General features: G+C 44.6%; 1 protein-coding gene across 1 annotated transcript in view; it reads left to right on the top strand.

The window, feature by feature from the left end:
• CORO2A (coronin 2A) overlaps positions 1-20,924 on the top strand; it is a 41,251-nt gene extending 20,327 nt beyond the window's left edge. Inside the window, exons 2-12 of the mRNA XM_088531996.1 lie at positions 6,405-6,605; positions 10,910-11,026; positions 13,969-14,118; positions 14,693-14,872; positions 15,560-15,676; positions 16,552-16,656; positions 17,013-17,109; positions 18,441-18,553; positions 19,317-19,407; positions 19,697-19,965; positions 20,760-20,924. Of these exons, the coding sequence (XP_088388122.1) occupies positions 6,405-6,605; positions 10,910-11,026; positions 13,969-14,118; positions 14,693-14,872; positions 15,560-15,676; positions 16,552-16,656; positions 17,013-17,109; positions 18,441-18,553; positions 19,317-19,407; positions 19,697-19,965; positions 20,760-20,924 (1,605 nt within the window). The remainder of the gene's footprint in view (positions 1-6,404; positions 6,606-10,909; positions 11,027-13,968; positions 14,119-14,692; positions 14,873-15,559; positions 15,677-16,551; positions 16,657-17,012; positions 17,110-18,440; positions 18,554-19,316; positions 19,408-19,696; positions 19,966-20,759) is intronic.
• Positions 20,925-21,564: the final 640 nt, after the last annotated feature.

Below are 21,564 nucleotides of genomic sequence, written 5' to 3'. Positions count from 1 at the left end.
CTCTAGTAAATACATACCATTCTAGTACTGTAGATTTTACCGCTGGACCTAGCACTCCAGATAGGGCCTTACCAGTGCTGAAGAGAGGTGAGGAACTGCGTCCCTCACTTGCACAGCCTAGGAGGCTGTTAGATTTCTGTGTTGTTGGTTTATGGTCAGCTTACTCTCTATCAACACCTCCATGTCCTGCTGGCCCTTAGTGTGTGGTTCTTGGTCCCGAGGTGCAGCTCTTTGCAGTTTCCTTTGCTGAACTTTGTAAGATTCCTCTTGGCTTAATTCTCCAGCCCATCAAGGTCCTTCATGAATGGCAGCACAGCTGTCTGCTCTGATCCGCTGGGTTTTGTGTCATCTGAAAACTTGCTGATGGTGGACTGTGTTCCATCATCCTGGTTATTGATTATGATGTTAAAGAGTGTTGGCCTCAATACCATCTGCCCTCCAGGTGCACTTTGTGCTCCTGATCACAATCTCCCGAGCTTAAGAGTTAGGCATTTTTCAGTCCACCTTGCTGTGCATTGATGGAGCTCAGACTCCACCTGTTTTTCAGTGATGTTACAGGAGATAGCATCAAAAAGTTAACAGAAACATTACCCACTGCTCTCCCCTCATCCACTCAGCCATTATGTAGAGAGTTATCAAGTTTGTGAGTTATGATTTCCTCTTTGCAAATCTGTGCTGATTATTCCCAGCTAACTTCTAGCCCTTTGTATGTTTGGAATTTTCCTCCATCACTTTTCCCTGGGATCAGTGTGAGACTGACTGGTCTGTAGTTACCAAGAGTCTGTTTCTTGTAGATAGAGTTGGCATCCCTCCTCAGGAATGTCCCTCATCACCATGATCTTTCAAAGATAAATGAGAGTTGTCTTCAACATCACCTAGATCTCTTTGCACCCATGGATGCATCCTGTCAGGACCAAGATACTTGTGCATGCCTAGTTTGTTTAAATGGTGCCTAACCTAATCATCCACCACCAAGGGCAAGCGTTCCTTGCCCTGGACTTTCCCTCTGGTCTGAGAGACCTGGAATTACGGAAGAATGGTCTTGCCAGTGAAGATGTAGGCAAAGAAGACATTGGGTACTCCAGCCTTCTGCAAGTCCTTTGTGACCATGGCCACATTCCCATTTCTCAGCATTCTTATTTCTCAGGCCTACATTTTCCCTGATCATCTTTTGATGGCAGGAGCCTTCATGTTTGCAGAGGCCTTCACTGATGCCCTTCATGTCTGTGAACATTTTCACTTGCAGGTAGTCTTTGCCTTTCCTAAATCTGTCTCTGCCTACTTGCACAGTTTTGTAATCTTATGCCCCTTCTTCTACCTCTTGTTTTACTCCTTTTATATTTGAGGAGGTCTTCATTTGATTTCCTGCTTATTGGAATGAACTGTTGTTGAGGTAGGAGGAGGTGATCTTGAAGACTGGCCCCTCTTGGACCCCTCTTCCCTTCAGAACTATATTCCATATTCTCCCATGCAGATCCCTGAGAGCCCCAAGTCTGTTCTCCTGAATACAGGGCTGTCATCCTGCCTTTTGCCTTTCTTCTTCCTCTTGGGATCCACAGTTAAAGCTGCCCCTGATCTTCACATCCTCAACCAGTTCTTCCTTGTCAAAATCTCTGGCTTACTGCATTTCAAATACTACTGAGGAAAATTGTTGGTGAACTACTCTGTCTACATGGGATTTGTCTAAAATTGAGGAAAATATTCAGATCTGATCCATGATGCTTTGTCTGGTCCCATAGAGCAACATTCATCCCATGTCATTTGTCACAATTCCTTCAAAGCTAGCTCTGCTTCATTACTGTTAGAGTGCAGCTTGTTTTTAGCAGCACAGAGCAATTGAAAATATGTGCTTTAGAAGGGTGAAGTCCTGTGCCATAGGAAGTTCTGCATATTTTTCACCTCAGTCACCATCTTGAAGGTTTAAGCAAACATAGCTTATGACAAATGTTCAAAGGTGGAGTGTGTTTACCAGCACCTCACAGTTAAACTAAGCTCTGGGGAATTGCAGGGCTGAGATGTATTACTGATCTGAATGCAATCAGTGTTTTCATTTTCTTGTTTTGGACTTAGGATCTCTTCATACTTTGAAATGCCTTTCAGCACAGAAATTTATTGGAATGTAACACCAATAAAGTGTCATTTTATATGGCATTATTTGTGAGGATTTATATAGCAAAAAGTTAGCACTAAGAGACAGGGCTTATGAAAATATGTTTCCTAAATCTATGCTCTCTTTGTTAGTGACCATTCTTTGATGTGTGTGAGAACAATTTTGCTTTTGGGACATAAGTGTCTTGGAAGATGATCTGAGAATTTCTACTACTGGCATATTGTACTGGGCAGTGGGAGAGGTGGACTTCCTGCTCGTTGTGGAGTAGAATTTCACCTTGATAAAGCTGACTATCTGACTACACTGTGCCACTCCTCACTCCAGGTGCTGTTGGTACTAAAAATTTGGGCAGATTTGGGGGAAGAATGGCCAAGCTCATGGCAGAGAGAGCTCCAAGTATTATAAAATACACAGAAGCCTTCTCTGACTGGGGAAGTCCTTGAGTTGCAAATGATTTGAGTGCTGTGAAGAGTATTCAGAAGAGGGGATTTGCTTATTTATTTATTTATTTTCCTTCCTGGTCATCTCTTTTGCCTTATGTCTCTGCTGTTTCTGCACTAGGGATGGCAATAAAGAAGAGGGAACCTGGAAGAAATCCAAATAATTGTAAATGGCCAAAACTGGAAACAGAGGTGGGAATTAATATTTAAAAAAATGAGAAAGAAGAATACTGCAGGCGCTACCAAGCAGAGCCTCTCAGCAGACTCTACCCCCTTGAACTGGGTCTGGTAGGCTAGGGGATGTCTAGGGGCTCTTCCTAGTGCTGTGAGCCGCTCTCCATGTTGAAGTGTGAGTAGGGTCAGGAGGAGGTTAATGAGAGACTTCTGAAACTATCTTGGGTCTTGGATGGGGAGAGGAAAGTGGAATATGCAGCTGGAGCCTCAGGAGGAACTTGGAAAGATGCAGGAGTGGATACATCTGTATGAGGGTATTCTCCTGGCCACAGAAAACCCTGAATTGGGACTTCTCATGAATGCACCCATGCCTGCTGTTCCAGAGAGGATTTTGCAGATGCCACTGGCCTCTGGAGTCTGCTAAGGCAATGTTCCAGTCCATCTGGGGCTCCCCAGTGAGAGGACCCTCCTTTTTATATGCAGAGGTGAGGTATAGAGCAAGTGAGATGAGCATGGAAGACTTGCTGCATGACAGGGTTGGATGGCTCTGTCTGATGTGAAATTTCTCAAAATGAAGAGTGGGGGTCATCTGAGGAGCTCAGAAGCCCTTACCAGTGAGTGGGGGCTACTCTGCTATAGCACTCACCCAAAAGAAGAGAGGATTCAGGGTGGCCTTTCCTTCCAGGAGTGAATGGTGGGGAATGCTGCTGGTGAGTCAAGTGAGTAGCACAAGTTGCACCTGGAGCCCTGTGAGTCCTGACCATCCTTGCATTGTGGGGACTCGGTCACCGGCAGACAGGCATGCGGATTGTGTAACTAGGCTCCTATGGGATGGAGCCCACATTGGTGGCTACAGGGAATTTGACTGGTGAGGGTGGATGGGTGAGCGGTTAAACTAGGTACAGTTTCATGTGGCCGATAGATCTGGCCGATAGATACACTACTTTACTACATGTTGCTCTAGTCTACATTTTACTGCCTTTGATCCATGGTACTATTTGATGGACTACTGTGTGGTGGAGCAGCTTGACTCATCTCTGATAACTGAAATGAACCTTTGACATGGAGAGGGATGGTCTATATTGGAGTATTGGCAGACACCTGAATTAGAATGACTTGAATATGAGCTGATAGGTTACACCATTTCTTAATCTGTCCTCGCCAGTTTGTCCATCCCACAGAATTTTTTTTGCACACAATAAATGCGTGTGTGTTTTGTTCACTTACAATAATAGCTATTACCATCTCAGTAATCCACATTCCTACTGTAGTGTAGGTCCAGGAACTATCTCACTTTAGGTAGACCTGGGTCTGGCTGGCAAATGTCCATGCTGGTGTTCAGTTTGGATCTGATTTATTTGTGTTATTCAAGTGGGATCAAATCTGTGCTTTTTCTTCATTCAGTTGGCATTTCAAGCCTCAGTGATAGAGGTCACCTTGCAGGAGCAGCTACCAAGGAATGCATTGTCGGTGAGGAAGCTGTTTTGTCTAGGTGACAACTGTATAGGAGTAGAAAATAAAAGAGAAAAGTCCACTTATCTCTACCTGGTACAGGAATGCAGCAGATAACACTGTGCTGTTCTTCCAAAACACGTGTTTGCAAATACACATACATGCATATATACATACACATATATATACAAAAGTTATGTCTGGAATTTCTGGTTGTATCCTATGCTCGTGCTCCTTGGGAGATTTGTAGGTGTTTTGAAATCCATTCCTATGACAGCTGAACCTTAACTTTACAAACTGAGGTAGGAGAGCGAGAATTCTCTCTTCCTAATATACTCCACAGTGTGCATTTAATTTATTTTATGCTTGTTTACTATCGAAGTGTTGCAGGTAATCTGGATAGAACATTAGTATCCTGTTGTTTGTGTTCTTCCTTCTTATTAATGATTCCCAAAATGATTTTTTTTTCCTTATATGTGGTGACCTCTTACTGAATTGAGATCCTTATTGCAGAGAAACCTAGTGCCTGCAGACCACAAACTCATTCTTACCTGAAGAGTGTTTCAGCTAGAAGTTCCTTGGGGCCAGGCAATAATTAACTTTCAGAAAACTTGTGTTTCTGCTGTTAGAAGGCAACTGATTTATCCAAACTATGTGGTGATTTTTTTCCAGTGTGAGTAAACCTGATCACCAAATGAACATGAAGCTGTTTGGGAGCTCTGCACCCCTGGAGTGTTTTGGCGAGTTAGCCAGTGTCTTTTTGGCTGTGAACAACCCTCTACCAAAAATTGATTTCCCAAACTTATGGTTTTCTTTCTGTGGTAATCTTGCATTTCTTCGTCTTTGTTTGGGGTAGGTAGCTGTCACTTTATGAGAGACGTTTTAAGCCCATTGCTTTCTGCCCAAGAGATTTAATCCACTTAACACATTAATACAGGGTTAATACAGAGCTAACACAGGTAAAACGTGCTTGAACAGGTGAAAATGTGCAAAAATAGGGTGAAAATAAGTGACAAAAAGGAATGTAAAAGCAACCTGGGATGTGTCTGGACTGATTTATTTATTTTTCTAATATGATTATTTGTTCAAGGTGGGGTTTGCTCAGAGCTGTACTAGGGGATTTGGAGTAAGGCAGGACTTGTGCTATTCAGTCCAGCATCTCTAGCGCAATGTAGGATGTGAGCTTTTTGAATCTTCGCTTGTTGGGTGCCTGTAGATCTCCTATTCATCTCCCCTAGATCTTCTGAGGGGGAAGACAGTTTGAAATGTGCCAAAAACATGGACATTTCGGTGTAGAACTGCTTGGTCTCCTGCTTGGCAAGTTGAGTTGAATGGTGATAATATATCTGGCTTTCTGCCATTGTTTGCAGATTTTTCTGCAAAAGTTTACGCCTGTGAGGGAGCAGTATAAGTCCTGCTGTAACTCAGGTGCTGCCTGTCACCCTGGGGTATCATTGCTTTCAGATCTGACATTGCTAATAATGCTGTGCACCAAATGCACTTTAGAAGGACCAACATGCGGCAAAAAAAGCTCTATCCCAGTCTTTGCCCGACGTCCCGTAGGAGGAAGTTTCCTATTTGAAAACCATGGTGTCAGTTCCTTAAAGCTTTCCTGTTCTCTGTGGGAAGTGATTTTTGTGTTAAGCATATTTTATATATCTCATTAAATTACAATTTTAAATGCTGACTGTGGTGTGGTTATAAACCAGACATGCAGAATATCACTGTTAGTGTGTGTGTGTGGGGAAACAGATGACTATAACTACTTTCATGATTTGTCAAACTTCTTTCTCCCTTCATGTAAGCCAAATATAGAGTCTTTTTGGGGTGCAAGCCCCCTGAGGACTCAATGGTGTGTAAATGCAGACTGGTTCATTCACTGTCTGTCAGGCTTTTCTGACTTGAGGTGTTTCATCTCTTAAGCTGCTCCAGCTCTATGCCAGGAGATATTTTTCTCCTGCCATATGGCCCAGCAATACGGACCACTGGTGTGTGTCTCAGGAGGGAGAAAAAAACAAGTGGGTGGGCAATGGAGAGACCTGTCTTCTTTCCCTTTCAACCCCATCTCTGCAAGATAAGGAAGAGCTACAGAGGTGCCATAGGCAGGACGAAGATGAGAAGAGGGACAGAGGGGCAAGAGGAGGGCAAACTTGAGCAGGAGAGAGGTCTCTGCAAGTCCTGGCTGTGAGAAGGGCAGGGTGGTTCTCACGATGCTTGTGCCTTTACAGATGTCCTGGCACACTCTGTACCACAGCTCCAAGTTCCGACATGTCTACGGCAAGGCTGCCAGCAAGGACAAATGCTACGACTGCGTGCCCATCACCCTCAGTGTCCACGATAACCACTTCTGCGCTGTCAACCCCCACTTCATTGCAGTAGTGACTGAGTGCGCCGGCGGTGGGGCCTTCCTCGTGATCCCCATTCACCAGGTAAGCACAGAGCAGAGCCGGGTAGACCTCAGGGAGGATGCTGACCTGATGCCACCACCATTGGTGGAGGTGCGGAAGGACCTCCAGGTTCCCGGCAGATGCTTCTTGCCCATGTGTCTTATGTGCACCTTGCTTGTCGGAACAACTAGTTTTGTTTCATATCCCTTCCTTATATAAACCACTAGGCACTGAGTTGTTCAGGTGCTTGACTCTTAGAACAAATTGCAAGCTGAAGAGCAGTTATTAGAGGCAGAGGGCAAAAGCTGAAAAGGTGCTTTAGTTGCACGGCTCCAACTGTCACCAAAGGCAAGTACTGTATGTTTTGTTGTAACCACCTTCTGCTTTGGGGAAGAACAGAAGACACGCAGTTATCAGACAATGAAGCTCTTAAGCTGCAAGCGCTGATGGGTGGAAAAACTTCCCTTTCAGAAATAAATAGCATGCTTGTGGGTTAAGAGGGAAGCTGGTTCTCTGATACTTGTCACTTCTGAAAAATTAGGCATGTAAGCTACTAATGTAGATTAATGTCAGTATAAGATTCTGGGCTCTCTGGAATCAGGGCAGGCCAGATGAAAGGTACAAGTTCAGTCTTTAATTAAAAGTTAATTGATGGTGTTATTGTAATGCCACTTTTTCAATATATATTTGCTGAGGATGAAAGTGAGCTGGCTATGCCTGAAGGACCTAGTACAGTTCCTGGCCCTTCTAGACTTTGTTTATTCATCTAATTCATGCTGCTGTTCAGAGATATTCTTGCTAAAATTAACTACTACCTTGTTTTTCTTGGCTGAGTCACTTCTGCCCCCTCGACCATGATGTGATCAGGCTGAAGAACTTGTCTTTATCACGGAGCTGCATCTATGAGCAGGCAACCGGTGACTGCAAAATGAGGGTGGGACCCAGTTCTCAAAGTGTTGGCAAAGCGAGCTGAAGACGTTTGTGCTGTTAACTGAATTCTTCTGTCTTCTCACCTCTTCAGAACTCAGGTTTCCTGTAGTAACAATTTTTTCCATTAGTGACACCTGCTTGAGTACTCTCCTGGAGCTGGAGTGCTGCTTGCAGAATTCAAAGATGTATTAGAAATAAAGAGGATACAGAAAAAAATAATAAAATACATAAATAAAATTATGAAAGAGCTTTCAAGTGAGTAGGGTCTTTGGGGGTTATGTGTCATAAGCATGGGAAAAGAAGGCAAACGAAGGCACCAGCATGCAGCCCAGTCTGGAGATACATGACAGAGATTCCTGGCTGTGATTGATTAGCACCAGTCACTTGTTTCCTCAGGAGTGAGTCTGTGAGGACAGGGAGGGACATATTATAGCACATGCTGCAGGGTAAAGAAGTCTTGGACAGACTGCCCTTGCTCCCTTGCAGTTAAGTTTTCAAGACGAATGTGCCATTCAGGGAGCTTAGGTGGAAGAGCAACGTGTCTGGCCAGGAACAGGCTCTGGGTGCAGCAGCTCTTGAGTGCCCAGAACAGACAGAATTCATTTGTAAATGTCAGTTCTAGGACACATGTGCAGAGTGAGCCTAACTGGGAGATGAGCTACCTTCCCATATTGTGTAGATTGGTGACAGATATGGGCACGCTTGGGGATGTGCAAGGAAGGATCTTAGCTCTGAGGACAATTTTGTGGCCTTCCTGTGAAAGACGGTGGCCTTCCTTTTTCCTTCCCTCATGACCAGACTAGCTCAGGACTGCACCCCATCTGTCTCTTTCTTTGAAGAGTAAGACAAAAGGATAGCAAACTGAGAACAAAGCCCTGAGAAGCAGGGAGATAAATTTGTGGCTGAGTCCCTGCTCCCTTCTGTCTGAGGACAGTGGTTGTAAAACAAAACCTGTAGAGCCAACTCTTCTCCGTGGTGCTCACTGGCAGCACAAGAGACAATGAGAACAAACTGAAAAATGGATAATTCTGTCTGAACATAAGCAAACACTTTTTTACTGCAAAGGTGTTGGACCCCTGGCACAGACTGCCCAGACATGTTGTGGAGTTTCCATTGTGGGAGATACTTAAAACCCAACATGAGACAGCCCTGGGCAACCTGCTGTAGGTGACTCTACTTGAGAAGTGGGTTTGGACCAGGTGTTCTCTAGAGGTGTCTGCTGTTTTCAGCTACTATGTGATTCTGTGACCAGGTGTGTTAATGCCCTTCACAGAACACTTGAGAACTAGGATGACTTACGTCATGGTCACCTACCCTATGAAATATATGCTGGAAACTTTTAACAGTAGTCCCAACAGAAGTGGATTTCATCAGGAAACTCCATTTTTGGCTACCATGTCTTCCACTTTTAAAAAGTGCTCTAAATTTAGAAAACAAGTGATTGGAAAATTAGGCTTGTTTTCCAGCTCTGCAAATAACTATGAAATGTCAGGTATCCCTTCATGAAGGATAACACATCTGCTTACTAAAACAGTTATTGCCCTGTGGAATGAGATTTCCCCCACCATGTGGACAGCTTGAATTCTACACACAGATGTGCAGCCAACGGGATTTTTCATACATTTTTTGGGCAGTTTTCTTCCTGTGTCACGAGGATCCTGGGTTTCACTGGGCAAGGTGAACGTGGCACAGAGTACTGCAGTGCTGCTTTTTGGGGGTCAGTAGGGCCTGCTGGAGCAGCTGGGATGGAGAAGATGGGACAGACAGGACAGGGCTAAGCAGGGTGTGAGGATGCAGGAAAGCCTGATAGTCCTTGGTGTGGAGCAGGGAAGGGACCAAGCATTGGCTATGGGAAATGGCAGAGTTCCCATGGGGATCAAGGGATCCTGCAGAGGTAGATTGAACTGCCCAGCCCATTGAGTTGCCACGCTGAAACCAAGCCCTGAAGAAAGAACTTGCCTGCAAAAGGACACGGTGGGTGGGGGAACATTGGTTATTAAAACTCTTTTATCTCTCTTCTGTCTTCCCCAGTCACTTTGTTTTGCCTTTGCTACAAAAATGAGGTTTTTTAAAATTGCAGTCTGAAATAAAAGTCACACTGTTTTACATTTCAAAGCCCTCTGGCTGTTCAGTTAAAGCAGGTTAGTCCTGGTCTGAGGTACAGCCTTTCCAGTAAAGCCAGAATTGTTATACCTCTTGTTCTGTTCAACACTCAAGACCTTCCAGTTGGCAGGAGTTCAATGAAATCCTAGCCACGTTCAGGCTCAGGTCAAAGCAGATTTCTCTCCATTTTGCACTTGCAAGATCCATCTCTAGGTGAGCGTAGGGAGTACACCTGCAGAAGTGCTTGCTTTCAAAAGAGCAGGTATTTGCATCCGTTTGGGTTCACAGTTCTTCCAGATGGCATAAAAGTGACCACCTTCCTCTGTCCTGGTGGGAATGACCTTTGCTCTTGGACACAAGTCTAGGCAGGAAGGATGTTCCTTGGAGCCCCATGAACTCTCCTTGCTCCTGCTATGAAGAAGCAAGTATTTTTTACCATGTTAATCAAATCCTCAGCACTCTCTGTAATATAACCCAGCCACTGACTTTGCTCTGCAACCGAGACTGATGGGAACTGGGGTGTTTCCAGTCTGAGTTTATCTTGATTCAACACAGCCCCCATGTGGTACAAGGTTCTCACTGCTCCTTAATGCATTTCTTCATGGATGATTTTTTTTTTATCCATGAGCTGCCCAAAACTAGCTTTTTTTTTTTTTTTTTTTTTTTTTTTTTTTTTTTTTGAGAGAGAGAGAGTCCTCAATGTGGATTGCATCTGGTGAGGAAATGGACTTGAAAACCATCATCATGAAGCAGGTTGTTGAGGGAAAAAATGGGATTTATAATTCAGGTTTCAAAGTGTCATTTTGCTTAAAAATAGTATAAATCCTAGTTTAGGAAGCTAAAAAATCCAAAAACCAAAAAAAAAGAAAACATTTTTTTTTTCGGCTTGTAAGAAATGTGCTAATCAAGAAGAAAATAAGAGATTTTCATTCCCTCACCCCAAATCTTTAAAATATGTGGAAGATTAAAAAATTTACTAAGTGTTTCCCTTCCAAGTTTCCTTTTTGTGTCTTAACCAGTAATAATATCTTATTCCTTCAGCAGTCTGGATTGTTACATGTATAAAGATTTCTCAATAACTGAGTGTGCTTAGAAAGGCCTGAGCAGCACCAGTTTCTTTCTTATCAGTGATATAATCAAGACTTGCTTTTCAGGGACAGCAAAAACCCATGTTCAACAGATGGAGAACACCTGGAGCATTTGGGGCATACGTAGCAGAAAGAGGTTTTCCTCTGGAGCTAATTCAGGCCTTACTTGAAAATGTTCTGTAATTTTATGCCTCACCTTGTGTTTGATGTTTGCTTTTTTTCCAGACAGGCAAGCTCGACCCGCATTATCCCAAAATATGTGGGCACAAAGGGAATGTTCTGGACATCAAGTGGAACCCATTCAATGACTTTGTCATAGCTTCGTGTTCAGAGGATGCCACTGTAAGTTGTCTTGTTTATATTCTTTGTTATTACTTGACTAATGTGCTTTTTAGGGAAATAATAAATCACAAAACTAAAGGCTCTATTCTGAGACTTGAAAACATGTATGTACTTAACACAAAGCCAGTCAAGAATAAATCCCCTGCCTTTTTGTAGAGGTCAGAAATACATAATTCCTTCCAGATGATGCTAATGGGTACAAAAATCAGTGGGAGGAGGAATATCAATTGTTTGTTGGACTTCAGTCTTTTTGTGTGTGTTTTCATGGTCAAAACAGGATATGAATTTAAAATGGAATAACTATTCAAAGATAATCTGCTTGAAACTGCTCTTTTACTACAGAATCAGAGCATTAACACAACATAATCTGGAATGACTATTTCAGATTCAGATTGCCTGTGTAGCAAATTTGATTTTGTTTCTGCCCTCGGTTACTCTGTGAAGTCATGCTGGATTAGTTATGAAGTAGCTGGTATGAAGGTCATACTTTATGCAGAAGACTTGAGCACACAAGTATTTTCCAAATGAAAAGATGCTGAAGTTAATACAATGCAAACCTGTAAGAAGTTATCAAATACCTTGAGGGAGGTTTAAGTTTTAAGCAATAAGTGATTCAGCTGGAGTTTGTATAATTAAGATTCAGCCTCATATTTTACTTCAGAGTAGGTGCAGTCTGATCATTAGAATCTGAAAAAAGAAAGAGGTTTATGATTGTGAGAGCAGTTCAGCCCAAATCTGACTACTAAAAGGTTCCTTGCAATGTGCTATCAAGTGTGGTGTGTTTTCTGGACAGTGAGGAGGCTTAACCAAGCCCTACACACTTTTTCAGAAGTCCCTCATGTGTTTTCTCCCTTTAGATATATTCACTCTCTGTCTGGCAACAGGTTTCCTGTGTGGATACCTCCAGTCCTGACTTGGTGCATGTTCTCTGTCACTTCAGCTCCACCTCAAGTCTGTCTTGAATTGAAAATCTATGCTTGAATTTTACTCCCTGTTTAGTGACCTTTATTTGCTTTTTGGATCTTAATGTCTTTTTTGAAGGATTCCTTCAATTTCCAGGCTGCCTTTTATCATCCAAGCTTTATGACCAATATATCTCATCCTCCCACTGTATATCTCAGTAGAGAGAGTGGCTCCATTTTCTCAGCAGCCTGCTCATAAGCATTGAAGGCTTCTCTCTGGTTCCCCCAAAGCTATCTCTTCTTCAGACTGAACTTTCCCTGTCCTCAGAGGGCAAATGCTCCAGTCACTCAGCAGTCCTGCTGGTATCTACAGGATAACTTTACCAAAGTTCACCTTTCTTGTACTGTGAGGAATGCAATAGTCTAGTTGTGATTTAATGATTGCTGGCAACAATGGTAACTTCGTTCAGTCTACTGGCTATCCTTCTTTGCTACAGACCAGAAAGCCAGGGCATGCCGCTAGTTCATCTTTAGTCTGGTGTCCACCAGGATACTAGTGCCTTTGCAGAAGAGTTGCTTTCTGTCAGCTTTATATTCCAGTTTTCTACTGAAGTTGTTGACATGGGATCATTCTTCAGGCTAAAGCATGGAAACACTGAGCTTGTAGCTGGTCACAGCTCCAAAAGTTGTTCTAAAATGTGTTACTGCTTCTGAGACTGTGCTCTTCAATACTGCCCTGGTATCATCATATCAGCACCAGGAAATGGGATGTTAGGGGTTCTCTGCACAGGGGAACAGTGCAGGGACATCTCTTCCCTCTCCACTACCTAGCAGACTGTCTTTGATAGATGCTTGGGACCTGGTGCCTGGAAGGGACCTCCAGAAGTCACCCAGTGCCAGCTCTATTCTAAACAATGCCAAATGGGTCAGGTTCCTATGGCCCTTGTTTAGCCCACAGGACTGGAATTTGGGAAAATCTCCAAGCATGGGAATGCCTCTGGCAACCAGAGGCTGAGGATCCTGCTGGGGACAAATGACTCCTCTGATCTTTGAAGAGTGTACATATTGCCACTTTCCTCCATTGTCTTTGGTGCTGTCAACTAAACCCCTGTCTCCCCAAGAAGATTTTGGTCCCGTATTCTCTGTCCACAGGGGAGTTGAAGAAAGACAGAATTGCTCCCTGTTACCCTTTTATCCCCAGGCTGAGCAAGAGTCATTTTCTCTACCTCTTCCCACCTGTCCTGTGCCGCAAACCCATCTTTATCTTAATCACTTCCACTGGAGCCTCTTCACAGGGTCAGTGTCTGCCTTATCCTGCTCTGTACTGTGCTGGACCATAAGGTCCACCATAAGGCCCTTCAATAGGGCCATCGTTGCTGCAGCCTGCTGTGGTGGAGTCACAGCCGTCTTTTGTGCAGCGTGCGGCATACCGCTTTTGGGCTTTGAAGGGGACAGATTGCCCCTGTGAACACTCAGTGCCCTCCCTGATTCTTATTGCTGCTCCAAGCTGAGGCTTCAGCAAATGGCCTGGGCAATTTGGATGCTGTGTAAGAGGACGCATCCTCAGTCCCCTCTTCCCAGCTGATCTCAGGCAGGTTTGAGTTAAGCCTGATGAATATCTTCCTTGTGGTTAGGAGGGCGCTCTGTGTCTTTCCATGGTTCCTTTTCTCTGTCAGGGTCTCATCTATTGATGTTTATTCCACATTTCCTGGATGGAAACAAGGTAGCCTGCAGCTGGTGTGGTTTGGTGTCTGTAAAATTTGTGGCTTAGCTCATCCCCTTCAGAATATCTTTTTGTGATTTACCGAACTGCAACCTGATTTTGTGAACTGCTGGTCACATGCCGGGGTTTAACTGCTGAGCTAAAACAGTGATGGAATTGCTGGCTAAAGAGGAGTCTTCAGGCCCATGGAAGTTCTTGTATTTCTTCAACAAAGGCAGGAGTACATCTGCCCACTTTCAAAAGGATAATTTGTTATTGGTAAGTCTCAGGTTAATTATTTTCTCAGGGATCTCACAGAGCTGTCTTTTGCCATTCAGGTTAAAATCTGGGACATCCCCATGCACTTTCTAACAAGAAACATCACCAGTCCGAACAAGGAACTTCTTGGGCATACACGAAGAGTTGGTCTCATTGAGTGGCATCCCACTGCCAGTAACATCCTCTTCAGCTCCAGCTATGACTACAAGGTGGGTCTTTTCTCTGTGGTGCACTCTTTATATGGCACAAAGCATGCTGAGAAACTTGGGGTTTGATTAAATACAGCTAAACAGACAGACAGTTCTGTTTGGCAAGTTGTTTTGATTTTTTTTTTATTTCAAGTTGTAAGAGAATGATAAAATGTTCAGAAGCTTTTTTGCAGAGGGAAATTCCATAAGTGACCCCAGTGGTGAAGGGAAGCTGTGACAAGTTTCAGAAAGGCTTGCTAAATTCCTAGTCTTGCAATGAACTTCAGGCTGCTGGCAATATCCAATGCCGTGCACTTTCCTATTCCTGTGTGTTAGTGTAAATGCCTGCATTGATATTGGCCATTTTTCTATAGAAAATATGGTCTGAAAAGGACATAAGGTTGATTGATAGATCTTCTGGGCAGACACCATGTCCCTGATACATTGCTGTAAGGTACCAGAAATGGTTTAAATGCTGGAGAACAACCATTCATGATGGTTAAGACCTCCTCATGTAGAGGAGAGTGGAATACGGTACATGAAGTGCCTACTTGTTCAGTTAGCAAAAGGGTAATTGTTTGTTTCTCTGCTCCAGATAATGATCTGGAACCTTGACACTGAAAAAGCTGTCCTCTCAAATCCAGTGAAGATCCTTGATGTTCACGGAGATGTGGTCCTCTCCATGTCATTCAACACAGATGGCAGCCTCCTTGCCACAGCCTGCCGGGACAGAAATATTCGTGTGATAGACCCTCGTGCAGGAGTAGTCCTACAAGTAGGTTGGATTCAGAAGTTTGTGGTCCAACCTGTCTCATATAGGTGCATTTCCTCTTCTAAGTAGACTCACTGTCATTAATGAAGATACATCATTACTCAGGACAGCAGATGGTGGTATTGCCTTCATGAAACGCTGCTGCTGTTGAAAATGGTGTTCTGTCTCATGCTACTATGCTTCTTGCTCTGCAGGCGTTCTCAAAGTGCACTGTTTTGATAGCTCTTTTCTGTAGTGCTCTAGGTACTTCTGTGAGATGCCTTGGGAGTGCTGGGTAGAGATCAGATGGGTGCAAGTGTATGTTGTCCAACCGCCAGGGTTGTCGTTGCTGTCTGTACTTTGTATTTGTTAGTAAGGGGACTACCACTGTAAGTACTTGCACAGATCTGTGTAGAGAGAGAGTCCTGTCTAAACCTAACTGTGTTTACCCTCTTGAAAATATATGAAGCACCAGGTAGAGAGAATACCTTTTTGTTTTTTCTCCTTTGGAATAGTTCTGAAAAGTCAGAGGACTCATGTAACATGAAATATACCTTTACAATGATGGCCTGCTGTGCCTTAGCCAGCTTAGATAAGCCTCATGGGCAATGGAAGGTGGTTTATTGTCATGACATGATTTCTTATGCAATTTTTTACTGCTGGAAGGGAGTATAGTTTTGTATTCAAGTGGCATGTCTTTTCTTTCTATAGGAAACCTGCTACAAATCTCACAGAGCCCATAAAGTCTTGTTTCTTGGAAGCATGGGAAAGCTGCTCTCTACTGGAACATCTCGGTGGAATAATAGGCAGATTGCATTATGGGATCAAGTGAGTTGGATCAGCAATCATAACTTAATCAGCTTCAATTTTCTGTCTTTTGCTGTCACTTTAATTTTTCTGTCTGCCAAATACCCAAGAATTCGTCTGCAACAGCAATTCAGAAGGGTTTTGTTGAACTCTTAAGACAGGCAGATTTTACTGTTACGATACTCAAAACTTAAAACATAGAAAACCACCATGTTTTGAAGGACCTTTGAATGATCAGTGTAGTTCTCAGTTTACATAAACTTTTAGTAGACTCATGGGCAATTTGTCATTGGCACTGGAAGAGAAATGAGCACTGGAGACAACTTACTCAGGTGACGACCCCAAGAGGGTTGAGGTAGCTCTTATCAGCCCCCTGCAAGACATAAGACTGGTCAGTCTTGTACCGTACTCTTACCAGGCCTTGCCACATAAGGTCTGTGAGGGCTTTTCCCTCAGGCATCTTCCCAGTGTGTGGTATGGAGGCCTCTCAGCTAGCTCTTGAGGTAGATGGTGCACTGTTGTGGAGGTCCACATCTCACCTAAAGATCATGCGGGAACCTGACATTCAATGTGCAGTGTGGACATGCTCTGTCTACCTCACTGAGAGTGCTGGCCCATATGGCCTTCTTGGAGCCACTTCTCTCATTGTACTTACCCCTGAAAAATCACCACGTGCTTGAGATACTGAAGTAGGAATGATGTCCTCTGTCAAGACTCAGAGGAGTAGCATGGAGCCAGGGGCAGAACACATATCTCCCATCTTTGCTCAAGGCTACTGTCTTATCATCTGGTGTTATCACATCCTTTCCATTAGTGGGGTTTCAGGTCAGGTGTCCCTGATAGGAAGTCACTGAAATGCAATGTCAGTGGTATGTTTTTTCCTGTGATTTGCCCAGAATGACCTTTCTGTGCCTTTAATGGAGGAAGATCTGGATGGCTCCTCAGGGATCCTGTTTCCCTTCTATGACTCAGACACACACATGGTTTACATTGTGGGAAAGGTAAGTGCTTCCCATGCTAGTGAACGCTGGCATGTCCAATTCTTCCAGAAGCATTGCATCACCACCTTTCCTATGGTGAAGTCAAAGATGCTCCAGAGGTGCATTAACCTAAGGTTAAGGCTGGTGGGATGGGGCCTGAAGGTCCTACAGAATCAGGCTACATATTTTGCTGCAGGTATGCCATATTCACCGAGAGAGGTGCATTGCAGAGCTCTAATGCACAGGAATTTGGGGGTAAATATTTTGGAAGGGATACACCCATCCATGAGCTTGCATAGCATTTGGGCACAGGCACTCTTCTTAGACCCTCATGCAGAGCTGTAAACCTGGCTTATGTTCATTCTTTTTGCCTTTAGGGTGATGGAAATATACGGTACTATGAGATAAGCCCTGAGAAACCATACCTGAACTACCTGATGGAATACCGTTCTCCTTTACCACAGAAGGGAATTGGTGAGTGGTGATGTGTATGTTTAGTGTCACAGCAGGGTAGTGGCTTCTTTGTCTAAGAGACTATCTAAATCCAGATCTATTCAAAGTATGTGCTTATATAAAAGACTGCGGTCTTTTATAAAAGCAGGTCATACTGCTGTCTCCAACCAGATTTATGTGCGCACTACTGTTGGCCTGGCCTGGCTCACCTATGTGCCCCAGATGGCACTACAGGATCACAGCCTGGCCAGCCAAGCATGGGCCAGGCTTCTTAACTCTTGCATCCCTTTCAAGGTGGTCAATGTAGTCAAGGTGGAGGGGAGCGCTGTTTGGATTTAGAGGTGCAGAGTGCTCCCCACCTAGAGGGAACCTGCCCTCACATTTACATCATTGAACTCTGTGGATGTTGTTTCCACTCTGGGGTATCTCAGTGCATTATGAGAGCTCCATATCTTTGTGCATTCACTCTTGTCTCTTGTCCAACTTCTGTACTGACATTTCCCAGAGATGGACCTGCTGTGATAAGTCACCTGTCCTTCTTTAGAGACCATTGCTCATTAATCTGCCTGCATTCTATCCCAGACTATTAAAAGTATAGAATTGGCTTTCAGCCTACAGACTGTTTTTGGTAGCTCTTCCATGAATCTTCTCCAGTTTATCCCATAAGTGGAGTTTCTCTGTAGACTGATGTATCTTCAGGATCATTTGCCCATCACTCTATACTACTTGTAGGCACTCCAGTTCCTCTAGGACATTGATATAGATATTTAGCAGCTACTGTTTTGGATTTTTTCTTGCAGGGCCCCTCCAGAAAGGAAGAAAGGAATCATTTGGCCTATCCCTGAATCACAAATGGTTTATGTTTGAAAGAGTAGATAAATTTTCATACCTTTATACTCCATCCTGCTTTGAGCCACTGTTGGTGATGGGCTGTTGACTGAAAAGACCTTTCCAAAACCTGTACAGCTATTCTGGTGGTGTTTGTGTATAAGAAATCCTGTCCAGGCGATCCTGATAATTGAATCGTGTGGCATCGCCTACCTGTTTTGCTCAGTACTGGTCACTCTATCTATAGGTCATAAGAATAAATAAGGAGCATGAGACTTAACATGGGAAAAATCAACACTATGTGTAACCTTGTGGTCTGACAGAAATAAGTAATTGAATCTCATATGTTGATTTGTTCTGCTGAGACAGTTTTTGCTGCAGATTTTAGACTGTACTGGTATGGAGCTGATGCTGTGACTCCTCCTGTTGTTTGGTAGCACTTTCTGTTTTTTTTTCTTCCTGATGGATGACATAAACTCTCCTGGGAAAATTTGTGCCCCATTTCTCTTGTGCTCTTCCATCAGGAATAATGCCAAAGAGAGGCCTTGAAGTGTCAGCCTGTGAGATTTTCCGTTTCTACAAACTGGTCCCAACTAAAAATCTGGTTCAGCCCATCTCCATGATTGTGCCTCGACGGGTGAGTTACCCTCAGGTCATACCTGTTTCTGGGACAGATACCCTGATAGAGGGGGCAGCATCTCCTCTCTGTGACTCCTGGGAGTCAGGAGAGCAGGTAGAACGGGAGATTTTCTCTTTCCTGGGAGGAGGGACAGAGCTGGTCAGCTTCTAGGGCAGTGCTGCCAATAAATCCCAGTTGTGTAGCTCAGGAGTTACGTCTTTATGACAATCAGCTTTCTTGTGTAAGACACGCTCATCTGTCTGCTCCGCTTGGATGTGACAAGTCTTTCTCCCACCGTTGGGTCAACTTGTTGGTTTTAACCTTCCTCAGTTGGCCTCTGTTTGTCATAATGATGAAAAGGAGATAGAGGCTTGGGGCAATGTTAAGTGACACATGAGTTAAGTGACACATATCTACTCCTTGAGGAAGTAAGAAAAAAAATCCCTGGAGAGGAAGGAGTAGTGTGTGTGCTGCTTGGTACCTGCTTCTCCAGAAGTGTTGGCAGGTGTAGGTACCCCAGTTACAGCCAAGGCTTGTTGCAACAATCACCTATGCAGGTTCCTCCAATGTTGCCTCCATGGCCAGTTTTCGAGGTTGCGGGAGGCTCAGGGTGGCTGAGAAGACTTTGTGCCCACGCTGATGAGTGCTCCTGATGCACTGCAGTAGAATGCAGTGACTTTCCAGCCATGCACAGGCACACGTGGTCCTGCTAAGCACAGTGCCAAGCCTCGCTGTCCTCGGGGGCTGATGTAGTGACTCTGGACTTCCCTTTTGCTTGCAGTCGGAGTCATACCAGGAAGACATCTATCCCTTGACCCCTGGAGCCCAGCCAGCCCTGACAGCACAAGAGTGGCTGCACGGAGTTAACAAAGGTCAGCACATGGAGGGCAGCCCAGCCCTTCAGCTCCCTGGGGCTTGGGTAAGCTGCCACTGGCTCTCTGGCCTGCTAACTGCTGGAGAAGTAGGAAATGAGGAAGATGAGAGACATGAAAATTATAGCTGTGAATCAAAATAATCTGGTGGCTAAAATATATGAACTCTGGGAATCTCTCCCATGAAGTGCTTTCATGTTTCTCCCCGCAGTCTGTTTGAATGCATTGCTTACTGCTGATTTCTGATTGTGGTGCTGATTTCTAACCAGCCAGCTGCCTCCCTTTGCAGCGCCTCTGCTGGTGTCCTTGAGACCAGGCTCTGGAGCGGTGAATTCCTTACCAGAGTTATGCGAGCCCAAGCCATTCCTGAATACTACAGCCCCAAGCCACAGCCAGGACAGGAGTGGGCTTCCACCGGAGAAGAGGCAGAAGCAAAGCGAGGTCCAAGACGACAAGAACCAGCTAATTGTGGAAGAGACATGGCGGAAAACAGAGGAAACGAGCCTGTCCAATGGCTTTGACATATTTGAGTGTCCACCACCAAGAACTGAAAATGAGGTGTGAAGGTGTCTCCAGTGAAGGGTTTGGGGCTGTGGGGGAATATCCAGAGCATCTGTCAAAAAGATTCCATTCAAAAAGTATCAGAATCTTGAAGGATTTGCGTTGCTGAGCCTGGACAATTGCAGAGCTCAGAGCCTTCCGCACATCTTCAGGTTCCCACTGTGCATGAGCCTGTCTCTCAAAGGTGGAGCAGGTGGTTCATTGCCTTCACTATCAGCAGAGAATATGAAAGTGAAAGGATTACAGTGTTTGGTGTAAGAATCAGGCTGTCCCTTCATACATGTCCCCTGTGAGAGTGTGAGCTCTTCATTCCTTGTAATTGCAGAGTCTTTTCATGCCCATGAAAACCAGAAATATGCTGCTGTGGGAACCAGCCTCTGGAGGCTATAGAAGTGGGATCAGAACACTTGTGGAGCTGGGTGCTGTACGGCATGCTCAGTGATAGACTGTGCTGGTCCTCATGGGACATCTAGAAGGTGGTAGATGCGCCAGTTTAGGCTTTGGATTTTCTATGTTCAAGCTCTGAGTCATCAGTGGCATGAAGACCCTTTTCTCTGTTCTTCTCTGCTACTGAGTTAAGGGATGTGCCTTTAACAAGTGATGTTGACAAAGACCCACATGCACAGCCTGAGCTGGTGGTCAGCAGGAGCCCTGCTCATGACCGGTCTATTAGAGGAAGATTTCCCCCTTGGAGGCTATTCTAGGGGTGATGTGACAGGACTGGGTGCATTTGGCAAGGTAAGTCTGTGTTTCTGTAGCATTAGAGAAACAAAATGTTTCTTTTCTTGCAGCTCTTGCATATGTTTTACCGACAACAGGAAGAAATACGGAGACTACGTGAACTGGTAAACCAGAGAGATATCCAAATTAAACAGCTGGATCTAAGGCTCAGAAACATCTGCAAGGAGGCAAGCATGTCTGAGGACAGTGGCCTGCAGTCCTCACATCACTGGTAACTGCATCAGACTCCAGTTCCTGCAGAAAACTCTTTTTAGGGTTTTCTTTTTGTCTGGGGTCCCCTGTCTTTTTTTGTTTTTCGTTTGTTTGTTTGCTGGGGGAAAGATTGATGTTTCAGGCAACTGTGCTTCTCTGGCTCGCAGTGGTCACATTTCCCTAACCATTACCAGGCAGTTACTGATGGACTTGCCACACTTCTTCAGGCTCCTTCTGGAGCCCATCCATTAATGTCAGAAGGTCACCTGTTAAAGCTAGTGTAAACTCTGGCTCCAAAGCAATCCTCCTGCACCCTTCTTGCCTCTTTCACCCAACCTTGTGCACGGCTGGGCAAAGCCTGTTCTGCCCCAGCCATACGCTGTGTGCTGTTCCCCCCAGTACTTCTGGTGAGGAGAGGAGAGTTGTTCATTCCAGAGGCCAAGCTCTACAGGCCTGGTTCCCACTGGAGAAGCTGCAGGCAGCAGCAAAGGTCTCCGGCTCCTTCGAGTCAGTGGCCTTTTCTTTGTTCCAACAATACTCTTCTTCTGCCAAAGGCCAGCTGTGGCCATGGGGATGATGGCCCTGCAACACTCGTCAGGCTTTCAAGGTTGACAGCCAAAGCTAGGAAGGATGAAAAACAATGGGAGTGCCTCTGGACCCTCA

This window comes from Tinamus guttatus, unplaced genomic scaffold (assembly GCF_059628265.1).
Source record: "Tinamus guttatus ecotype Peru unplaced genomic scaffold, ASM5962826v1 Tinamus_guttatus_pri_ptg000446l, whole genome shotgun sequence".
In the NCBI taxonomy this organism is placed as follows: domain Eukaryota; kingdom Metazoa; phylum Chordata; class Aves; order Tinamiformes; family Tinamidae; genus Tinamus; species Tinamus guttatus.
Note: the sequence above shows the minus strand (reverse complement) of the source record. Positions and strands in the feature narration are given on the sequence as shown.